Below are 12001 nucleotides of genomic sequence, written 5' to 3'. Positions count from 1 at the left end.
GAAAACCGGAGATACGATTGTTTTCATTTGACAGTAGAAAACATACAGTATTGGCCCAAATATAAGACGGTGTTTTTTTGCATTGAAATAAGACTGAAAAAGAGGGTGTCGTCTAATATTCGCGGTCTAGACATTATACCCATTCACGACGCTATATGGCGCCAGATATCATTGAAGCGATGTTCTGTCATGACAGATCTCAGCTACTCTCAAGTTTAACCAGTTTGTATTATTTTATTGCAATGTTTTTCCTTATTCAGATTTGTTTCAAGACTATAGTTAGAGTTAGACTTCACTTTGATGGTTAATGCAATTATTGCAATTTAGTTATTTCATCACAATAGATTGGTTTATTTACATTTCGAAAACCAGAAGCCATTAATTTACGAATGTGATTGCACTTTAGTTTACATATTTGAATGTTCAGATATTAAGATTTGATTGAGGCAAAATAACATGCTTTTTCTCTCAAATATATTGTTATAATCATTTGTTTCAGATGTGCTGTAATTATTTTCTGTATAAAAATTAATTTGGTGTTCAAAAAGTCTTTTTTCAAACTTGAGTCCTGAAAAAGAGTAGGTCGTCTTATAATCAGGGCTGTCTTATGTTCGGTCCAATACGGTATTTATCTGTGCATGTGTGCGCACTAGACAATAGAAGGCACTCATCATCTTGGGACGGGACAGCTGACGCTTTACTTCTTCTGTATATTTTTTCAGTCGGAATTACATAATTGCAGTATATATTTTGACCTAACATGGTAATGTAATAGGTTATAGTGGAAACAATAATAGTTCATAGAGATGCCATTGTTCTGAGAAAAAATATACAATGCGGGATACCCAGGTCAATCCTATGAGTACATTAGCTAAGCTAATGTGGTATTAGATTAGGTGGATAGAGTGGCCAAAAGTTTTACTCAAGTAGGAGTAGCATTACTTCAAAATAATCTTTCGCAAGCCAAAGTCAAAGTACTCATCCCAAAAAATTACTTTAAGTCTTCAACTCTCACTGGGGCGGTTCACAGCCGAGTGTGAAGCGCTCGGGATGAAATTCAGTCCCTCCAAATCTGAGACTATGGTCCTCAGTCGGGAAAAGCGGGAATGGCATCCCTGGGTCAGGTATGAGGTCGGTCCCTCAGTGGAGGAGCTTAAGTATTTTGGTCACGAGTAAGGGAGAAATGGAACGTGAGATCAACAGGCTGATCGTTGCAGCGTCTGCAGAGATGCGGACTTTGAATTGGTCCATCGTGGTGCAGACAGCTGAGGCGAAGCTCACTATTTACCAGTCGATCGACGTTCCTACCTTCACCTATGGTCACGAGCTGTGGGTCGAGACCAAAAGAACAAGATTCTTGAGATTGCGTGTTCCCTTAGAGATAAAGTGAAAAGCTCGGTCATCCGAGAGGGAATAGGAGTAGAGCCACAGTTCCTCCTCGGAGAGGAGCCAGATTTGGTGGATGGGGCATCTGATTAGGACACCTCCTGGACGCCTCCCTGGTGAGGTGTTCCAGGCCCTCCCACTGGGAGGAGGTCATGGGGCTGACCCAAAACACGCTGGGGACACTGTGTCTCCCGACTGGCCCGGGAACACCTTGGGATCCTCCAAGAAGAGCTGGATGAAGTGGCTGGGAGAAGAAAGTCTAGGCTTCCCTGCTGAAGCTGCTGCCCCTGTGGCCCGACCTCAGATAAAGCTGGAGATGGATGGATGGACGGATAGATGGATGGATGGATGGATGGATGGATGGATGGACGGACGGATGGATGGATGGATGATGGATGGAGGGACAAGTAAAAAAGTATTTGGTGAGAAGAACACTGAAGGAATGAGTAAGATCGTGAGTAGCCGCTTACAATGTATGATATTTTTTGAAGCAAGGGTATATTATTATATATAGCACAATGTTACTGTATCTATATGAACGGTTGTCATTATACTGTACAATATATCTAATTTTGCCCCACTGTAATTTGATTCTCACTCTTACCCAACCACTGCGATTCCTTGTATGCAAATGTGCTCGCTTAACCACGTGGTGCGAAATAAACAGAGTGTGTGTGACCAGCATCGTCAAAGTGTCTCTGACCATGGCAGCAGGAAGGATCTCTCGATAAAAAGTTACATCGATCTTCTGGCCGTCCTTTCTTGCCAAGTTAGGTGCAGATAAACCTAAGGTTTAAACCTAAAAGTTTCATTGGTCGTTTGAGCCCGATTGGCCAGCACACAGGGATGATCAACACCCGAGTTCCTGGCCACTAAGACTTTACTGTTAAGCGGTTGTGCTTCTGACATGTTAGCATCTGAAGATTGATGCAATTCCGAATAACAGCAGGAAGAAACAGCCAGGTGTATGTAGAAGTTCTTGTTATCTTCTAACTCAAGTGAGGTGCATATAAACCTAATGTTTAAATTTAACACAGAATAATTGGGGTTTTGACAATAAACCACACAAATAACAACAGACAAAAAAAAAATGCAAGAAGCCCCATGTTGCAGTTCAAAGAGGCCTAACTTATCTAGTAGGTTATTTAGAAGTAGCTTTACCTATTTTATCGATATTCAGCCCAAACAAGGAATCAGAGTCTCCTTCTGAACCAGTTGCGATCCTGAATAATTGAGTCAGGTTGACTGAAAAGCAACTGCTCCATATACCTAATTGAAAAGAAAAGCATTTAAATCGCTTCATTCTTCTTGAATGATTATTTCAGTAGGATTAAAAAAAAAAAGATCTTACCAATCAGATAAGGGATGCGGATCTCTGGGAGTTTTTTGACAAGATGACCCAGAAAGAACTGACTTCCAAAGTCTTCAGTTCGCACAAAGGTTCCATACTTTTGAAAGCCAACTTCAAAAGGGGTGAACTCACACCACTCTGGTAAAGTAATTAGTAATAACGTCAGGACGTCAAAAACATACCCATTCATTTTAATGGCCAAAATTGCCCATTCATTTCCAATGGGCCTATTCGGCGTTCATTTTAGTAGCACAAAAACCTCAATTTTTGCTTATTGATTTACAACCCGTGACCCGATACAGACAGGAGGTGACCAGATATCAAGATAAGTGACCCCGAAATTCTCCCAAATCGACAGGAAGTGAACTGATATCAATAGGAAGTGACACTAGAATGCCTTCAACCCAACAGAAAGTCACCCAATATGTACACAAAGTGAACCTGAAATGCCCCCAGATCAATAGGAAGTAACCCCGAAATAGCCCCAAAACCACAGAAAGTTACTCTATATGAACAGGAAGTGAACCCGAAACTCCCCAAAAACAACAGGAAGTGACCCGATATCTACAGGAAGCACGAGATGCCTCAAAATCACCAGGAAGTGACCCGATATACCATGCATCACAGCAAAGGTACCATCGCAATTTCTTCAGAAATTGCATTTTCAAGTTTGTAATGTTCTTCATGTGAGGTGCATTTTGTGTTGCAAACATCAAACTTTTTGCATTCGTTCAATACCTGGTAAAGTGAGCAAAAAAATACAAGTTTTGAAAATCATATTTACCAGCCTCTGAATCAAAGCCTCTACTCTCCTTCATATTGACAGCAGTGTAAATGGGGAAAGGGTTTTGGCCTTCATTTATTGTCCTCTGCTGCTCAGAGAGTGTACTGGTAATTTTCTGCATGTGTCAACACATATTATGATGATTCTTTTTTAAGGAATGCATAGTCTGAGCAAAAGTACTGTAGTACTCAATGTTCCACTTACCTGACCAAAAGCAATTTCTTCATAAACCAGACCTGCCATATCAGCAAGTGACACAATATGCCCTTTATTCATTTTTTCTTCCATTTCTTGTCTATAATATTCCAGTTTCTTTGGAGAGAAGACATTCAGGACACCCTTGGATAGCTCTTTTCTTAAGTCAGTGATGGTACTGTCTATACTGTCCTGAGACCAGTTCGAGTCTTTAGACAAGGCAGTCATAGCCCTGGTTAGAAAAACATCATAACATGACAAGATCGGAATGAGTGGTGTTCATGTGTCCAAGATAATGCCGAGATGGTGTTTATTTCCAGCCAAAAAAAGGCTTTGAGTATATCATATTCACAATGTAAGACACGGTTGCATTCTTTTTATTGCTTTAGTTACAAAAGCAATCAACTCACCAAGTTGATCCAGAAACTCCAGTGATATAGGAGACAGTGTCTAGGAATTGTATTTCCTTTAGGCTCTTTAAGCTACCAAGCAGACCTGTCATTGCTCTAGCTCCTCCCCCCGAACCCACCAATGCTATAGTTGGCACCTAAATAATGAATACACAGGGGAAAAGATAACACATTTGGTCAAATCAGCAAGCATGGGAAAAGTGTCATTTTGATGAAGATGTGAGAAGCTTTTGGTCAAAATAATGACCACCAGTAGAGAATTTTTGGTGGGTCAGAGAGTCAATGGGATCCAATTTGGCAGATTTTGAATTGTCTTACGCAACGTGCTTTTAATTCTAAAGCCGCATGACATCTGATTGGCTACAGACGAGCTATGTTTAGGATGTTATGTGCTTCTCGGCTCAAAAAGATCCACACTCGTGACTGAGGATTTCACAACTAACACAATATTGAGAGAGACTTAAGCATTTATAATGTCCTGGTTAAGGGACACATTTGTTACACTTTACAGTAAGGGTCCAAAAAACATTCAGTTAGGTTAGCAGCACCCAAGGACTCACAGAGCAATGTTTCTCATTTTAAAATAACATAATCACTTACTAGTACCAGTATACATTAATAACTATTTATTAATGCACTAATGTATATGTGAATTAATGTTAACTAATGTATTATATATATTATAACCTAACCTTAAGTATGGTATTATTTCACGTGAACGTACCTCATAAGTATTACTTAACCTTAATTAACCATTACTGAATGTTTTTGCACCCTTATTGTAAAGTGTAACACACATATCCCTTAACTAAGACATAATAAATGCTTGAGTTCCCTCCTCTTAAACTTTATTAACCATTACTGAATGCTTTTTGGACCCTTATTGTAAGTGCAGCACACGTATCCCTTAACAAAGAAATTATAAATGCTTACGCTCCTCCCTCTTAACCTTTATTAACCATTACTGAATGCTTTTTGGACCCCTTTTGTAAAGTGTAGCACATGTGTCCCTTAACTAAGACATTATAAATGCTTAAGCTAACAAACCCTAACCCTATATAGGCCTATATATATTTTCAATTTTCCCAAACTACTAGTTACTGTCTGGTTATGCATTAACTAATGCATTACCTCATGTTAATTAATATATTAATAAATGTTAGATAAGCAATTATATTAATTATTGTAATTTTACTTAAGCATTAGTTATTGTCTTAAAATGCATTAACACATGTTAATTAACAAATTAATTAGGGCTGTCAAAATTATCACGTTAACGGGCGGTAATTCTTTTTTTTAATGAATCACGTTAAAATATTTGACGAAATTAACGCACATGTCCTTCTCAAACAGATTAAAATGACAGTTTTGTCACCCTCTGCTGGCGCTTGGGTGTGACTGATTTTATGACCATGAGAATTGTGTAATTATTGACATCTACAATGGCGACCTACTAGTTTATTTTTTGATTGAAAATTTTACAAATTTTATTGAAACGAAAACATTAAGAGGGGTTTTAATATAAAATTTTTATAACTTGTACTAACATTTATCTTTTAAGAACTGCAAGTCTTTCTATCCATGGATCGCTTTAACAGAATGTTAATGTTAATGCCATTTTGTTGATTTATTGTTATAATAAACAAATACAGTTCTTATGTACAGTATGTTGAATGTATATATCCGCCATGTGTCTTATCTTTCCATTCCAACAATAATTTACAGAAAAATATGACATATTTTATAGATGGTTTGAATTGCGATTGATTACGATTAATTCATTTTTAAGCTGTGATTAACTCGATTATAAATTTTAATCGTTTGACAGCCCTAATATTGATAAATGTTAGATAAGAGATTAAATGAATTATTGTCATGTTACTTAAACATGAGTTATTGTCTAAAAATGCATTAACTAATGTCAATTAAGGGAGCCTTATTGTAAAATGTTACCGCAAATTTTTCCGAACTCAATGCGTTACGCTTCGTATCGTGATATATCTTCGCACGATATTTCGTCCCAAATCTAATGGCTATAGCATCATACTGTAGATGCTTACCTGATCTGGTGATGGTGGAGAGTCTAGACCAAAGAGCGTTTGCACTTTCTGCCCCACAAAATGCTTTCTCTTCTTCAAATACTCTTTCTCTTGTTGTGGAATGTCAAAATCGAGACGAACTGCAACATCGTCATCCATGCTGCAGATTTTAAAGGCAATAACAAAAAAATTCAGTCAATACTTGTATTTATCAACACCATCGGTGCGTTAATGCATATATAGTGAATTTGAACCAATGTAAAGTGCTTTGGCCTTGGTAAGAATGTGTAGATAAATGCACAATATAAATACAATGAAATGAAGATAGGTACCAGTCATGTGTCTCAACATTTAAGTCAACTTCATCCTGTGAAAAGGAAAAACACACAAGTCAGTCTATATTATAACTTGGATTTAAATAATTTGTATAAGTAAAATAAATGGAATATGATTCTGCTGGGATTTTCAAACAACTAAATTGTTAATTTCTTGAGCCAATGTCTGTACTCGGTAAATAGCATGAATCATCAGCAACATCATCTCAGTCTAGAGCAATTATCAAAATGGAGAAACTTTGATTGAAAATAGTATTTCCAACTCCAGTATACAGCAGTGGTGGATGCTGGTATTCCAAGGGGGGGAAAGCTCAAAGTGTTGTTGACGAAAATACTGTATCACATCAAAATGACAACACATTGTATCGAAATAAAATGATGTGTTCGCTCGGAAATATGCAGCATTTTAGACTTTTTAAATACTGTACTTTACAATTTGTTTCTTCGAAATTTTCACGTAAACTCTAAACAGAATTGTTGGTAAACAACGTGTCTAGAGTATTTTGTACAAAGAATCTTACTGTTTTCTTCATGCGCTACACAAATACAGTTATATTACCTGGTCAATGATGAGGGAAACTTTGCTTTTCTGTCTAGGTGATAGGGGCTGAAGCCTTGTAGAACTCGAGGTGATACCATCAGCAGAGGACTGAAAGATATTCAAATAGATCCAAGAGAGCATAACTCCATCAAAGATTTAAAGAATTGTTCAGTGTCATGAAAAAATATTAAATAATACATTTTACACATGCCAGTTTTCACACCCAGGGATCAGACAGCCAAGGTCCCCGCCTTGGTCTGCCACCCACAAAGCCCACAAAGCACCTGTCCTCCAGTGGGTGGTGAGCCCACAGGATAACAAGCCTATGTATACGGTTCGGGCTGGGCCCGGCCAGGTCCCATGGGCTAAGGCCTGACGACCAGGCCACATGGGCCCCAACCCCAGGATTGGCTCCAGGGCTGATCCCCAGTACTCCTCTGCTACATATTCTCTTGCTGCTTTCTTCCATCAGGGTCTTCTGAAACCGTTCTTTGTCTGACCCTTCACCTAGGACAGTGGTCCCCAACCTTTTCTGCACCATGGACCGGTGTGATCTGGGCCTTTTTTTCACGGACCGTCAATGTGTGGTAGAAAATCACAGTAAAGATGGGGCTAAAAACGAACATTAAGTGCAGGGAAAATGTAACTCCATACGCTGAATCAACCTTTTTTAACAGCTGCCTCACCTAAACTTGATGGCAAATATCCCTGATTGCAGACAGAATGAGTTGTTCTCCAGTCGGGAAAGGTTTCTTGGCTATTGCAGAAAGGTTTCTTGACTGTAGCAATACGGTTAGCCACAAGGTATGATGCTCTCAGTGCATTCGCTTTTGATGCCTCGATTGCCAGCTGTTAGCCACATATCACGCAGAATGGACTTGGTTTTAATCTCCTTTTCTGTCTCAGCAAGTGGCCTTTTGCCCGTAAAAAAAGCTGTCCGAAAACGTCCGTTTCTCATCTTCGCTAATGTTTGAGCTTCTTATTTCTGGGAACAAATCTGATGCGCTGACGTCATTATCGAGGACAAGACTAATGTAAGCAAAACAAGCAGAATTACCTCATCCGCCATTGCTAAGGTGTGCCGCCTGCAACACACACAGCCATCAGCAGCTAACAATATTGTTTACATTGAGTGACGCTGGGCTGCTATAGGTGTGCAAACACCCCAGTAATGGCAGCCAACCACTAGAGGGCCATGTACACAAATTTCTACTTGGATTTGTCAATAAAGTAGACAGGCATATTGATCCGTCAAGAGGCACAGGCCAGATTGCGGTTGTTAACAAAATTATTTATTATTTCTCTGCGACCCAGTAGCAAATGCGCCACAGACTAGTACCTGTCCCCTGCCCGGTGATTGGGGATCTCTGACCTAGGACCAATCTGAATGTTGCGGGCACTTAGTCGGGAGGTTGTGAGCAGAGGTGGGTAGAGTAGCCAAAACTTTTACTCAAGTAAGAGTAGCGTTACTTCAAAATAATATTACAAAAGTAAAAGCAGTCATCCAAAAAATGTACTCAGGTACAATTCAAAAAATATTTGGTGAAAAGCATACTGAAGTAATGAGTAACATTGTGAGTAAGTGTTTACATTTTTTTTTTTCTTCAAACAATGGTACAGTATAATGATGTAGCCCAAAGTAGCGGAGTAAGAGTAAAATTTTTTCTTCACAAATCTACTCAAGTAAAAGTAAAAAGTATGTCTTAATAAAATTTCTCTTATCAAGTAAATGTAACGGAGTACATGTAACTCGTTACTACCCACCTCTGGTTGTGAGGTCTTGATTTACCATTCGATCTACAGTGTATCACAAAAGTGAGTACAACCCTCGCATTTCTGCAGATATTTAGGTATATCTTTTCATGGGACAACAATAACAAAATGACACTTGGACACAATAAAAAGTAGTCTGTGTGCAGTTTATTTAATAAAATTATTTATTTTCCCCGCAAAATAACTCAAAATATAGCCATTAATATATAAACCCTGGCAACAAAAGTGAGTACACACCTTTGAAAAAACGTACATCCTTAAATGTCCAAACTGAGTACTGCTTGTCATTTTCCCTCCAAAATGTCATGTGACTCGTTACAGGAGTGCTGTTAGCATCACTGCAGAGATTAAAGAGGTGGGGGGTCAGCCTGTTAGTGTTCAGACCATACGCCGCACTCTTCATCAAATTGGTGTGCATGGCTGTCACCCCAGGAGGAAGCCTCTTCTGAGGACGGTACACAAGAAAGCCCCCAAACAGTTTGCTGAAGATATGCAAACAGTTTGCTGAAGACATGTCAACAAAACACATGGATTATTGGAACCATGTCCTACAGTCTGATGAGACGGGTGGGCTTTCTTGTGTACCGTCAAGCAGTGACAAGCAGTACTCAATTTGGACATTTAGGGATGTACGTTTTTTCAAAGGGGTGTACTCACTTTTGTTGCCAGGGGTTTAGATATTAATAGCTATATTTTGAGTTATTTTGAGGGGAAAATATATTAACTCTATTATATAAGCTGCACACAGACTACTTTTCATTGTGTCAAAGTGTCATTTTGTTATTGTTGTCCCATGAAAAGATATACTTAAATACCTGCAGAAATGCGAGGGGTGTACTCACTTTTGTGATACACTGTATGTCCCTACCCTCACCAATGAACATGAACTTTGGGTAATGACCAAAAGAACGAGATCGCGGCTACAAGCGGCTGAATTTAGTTTATAGATAGGGTGAGGAGCTCGGTCATCTGAGAGGGACTCAGAGTAGCGCTGCTGCTTCTCCATGTCGAGAGGAGGCAGCTGAGGTGGTGATGTGGTGATATGGTGAGAATGTCCCCTGGAGGCTTTCCTCGGGAGGTGTTTCAGGCATGTCGAACTGGGAGGAGACCTTGGGGTGCACCCAGGACACGCTGGAGGGATTTGATCACTCAATTGGCCTGGGAAAGCCTCAGGATTCTCCCAGAATAGCTAATGGAAGTGGCTTGGGACTCTTTACTGAGTCTTCTGCCCTCGCAAACCCAATATGGATAAGCGGGAGACTACGATGACATTTTACACATTTTCCTTTTGCACAGTAAAATATGTTTATATTTAGAATACATCACTCATCATATACAGTAAAAAAGTTGCACACAAATAATACAGACTATCAAGATTAATTATAATTAATTCTCTGAAACTTACTGAAACTCCAAGTTCAGTCTCCAAGTCTCTGTTGATGTAGTAACGCAGCTGGCATATTTCATTTGCCGATAAAGTCTGATTCTCAGGATAGGCACCCCGAAGCTTCATCACTTTGCCTAGATAATCTATGGAAGGCATTTACAACAAAATACTGTATTGATTGACTCGTGATTGGTGATAACTCTGCAATGCAATGCAATAGATTAGTTGTCACTTAAGCCTCATTCAGACATACAGTAAGTACATGACTTCATGTGTTATTTGATCCCAATTTACACAGATTGCTTCTTTTTAGACATAGGGCCATGCACCTCTTCATTCTTGGTTGGCTGCTTTTAGACATGATGAGTAAACGGGCAAGCTCATTAGAGGTGGTCTTTAAAATCAGACGTTACAATGACATGTTCTCAATAAGAGTGTTTAATTCTAATTTACTGTATGTATATAAGAAAACACAAGCTATAAAAAAAAACCTTACTGTTTAAACACATCCTATTCACAAAGTGAGTTTTTGTACAATATACACTCGTCTGACAACTTCTTATGGTTGTAAACCACGAATCCTGCACCGTCCTATTCAAAATTTTAACAGTATCTTCCTCAACCCTAAGACCGAGCACCTGTCAGACTTTGTTCTCTTTCTAAATTGCCATCTTGATTGTTTCTATGTTCTTTGCTTACAGCTTATTAGCATGTTTTATTTTGTGTTATGATGAAAAAGAACAAGGAAATCAAGTGTGGTACGCCAGCGCGCCCTATGGTCATATGCTAGCAATGTCATCAACCTTTATGTCTGAAATGTAACATTACCATTTGTATTCATATAACAACGCCTGATTTATATGAGCAGGAATTGTGACTAAGTCACAAGTTAACATGTAACGTTGAAGTACAATGAACCAACAGATTCTGTTCAAACATAGCTTAAAGTCACATTACTGGAATTCAGGACATATCTGTAATGTGCTCATTATTAGCATGCACCAGTACAAAATATGATTTTTTTTTTTTTTAATTATGAAGGTCTGACATACAATTAAACAAAAGCAGAATAGTTACATTCCACAAGGATAACATTACCATTTTTGTTCAGCAACTTGTCAACATTGATGTCCAAAACAGAGAATGGAGCGGCCTAAAAAAAGTACATGTTAGACATATTTTTACAGTCGTATGAAAAAGTATCTGAACCTTTTGGAATTTCGCACATTTCTGCATAAAATCCCGATCAAATTTGTTCTTCTCTTTTTCAAAATCACACAAATGAAAAAACAGTGTCTGCTTAAAATAAAAACATCCAAACATTTATAGGTTTTCATATCTTAATGAGGATAGTATGCAAACAATGACAGAAAGGGGAAAAATAAGTAGGTTTACCAACACATTTAATATTTTGTGCCCCCCCCCCCCCCCCTTTTGGCAGCATTAACTTCAACCAGATGCTTCCTACAGCTGCAGATCGGTCTGGCACATTGATCAGGACTAATCTTGGCCCATTCTTCTACAAAAACGCTGTGGTTTAGTCAGATTCCTGGGATGTCTGGCATTAATCACTGTCTTTAGGTCATGCCACAGCATCTCAATGGGGTTCAAGTCTGGACTTTGACTTGGTCACTCCAGAATGTGTATTTTGTTTTTCTGAAACCATTCTGTGGCCTATACTACGAAGCCGGTTTTCTGGCTTAGCAGGGTAACTTCGAGAGTAACTTTATCACGTGCGACGTAAGTTCGCGGCTATGCGAGACTACGAAAGGTGGATATGTTGGAACCGAGAAGTGTTGC

The 12001-nt window shown here is 38.9% G+C and overlaps 1 protein-coding gene across 1 annotated transcript in view; it reads right to left on the bottom strand.

Moving 5' to 3' along the window:
- pla2g4f.1 (phospholipase A2, group IVF, tandem duplicate 1) overlaps positions 1-12001 on the bottom strand; it is a 29621-nt gene that overhangs the window by 5083 nt on the left and 12537 nt on the right. Inside the window, exons 12-21 of the mRNA XM_057849248.1 lie at positions 11300-11354; positions 10220-10344; positions 7060-7149; positions 6498-6532; positions 6187-6325; positions 4127-4263; positions 3726-3948; positions 3522-3636; positions 2738-2875; positions 2548-2655 (exon numbers count right to left, since the gene is read on the bottom strand). Of these exons, the coding sequence (XP_057705231.1) occupies positions 2548-2655; positions 2738-2875; positions 3522-3636; positions 3726-3948; positions 4127-4263; positions 6187-6325; positions 6498-6532; positions 7060-7149; positions 10220-10344; positions 11300-11354 (1165 nt within the window). The remainder of the gene's footprint in view (positions 1-2547; positions 2656-2737; positions 2876-3521; positions 3637-3725; positions 3949-4126; positions 4264-6186; positions 6326-6497; positions 6533-7059; positions 7150-10219; positions 10345-11299; positions 11355-12001) is intronic.

The sequence above is a fragment of the Corythoichthys intestinalis genome, chromosome 10 (assembly GCF_030265065.1).
Source record: "Corythoichthys intestinalis isolate RoL2023-P3 chromosome 10, ASM3026506v1, whole genome shotgun sequence".
Lineage (NCBI taxonomy): Eukaryota > Metazoa > Chordata > Actinopteri > Syngnathiformes > Syngnathidae > Corythoichthys > Corythoichthys intestinalis.
This window is presented reverse-complemented; position numbering and strand designations above follow the sequence as displayed.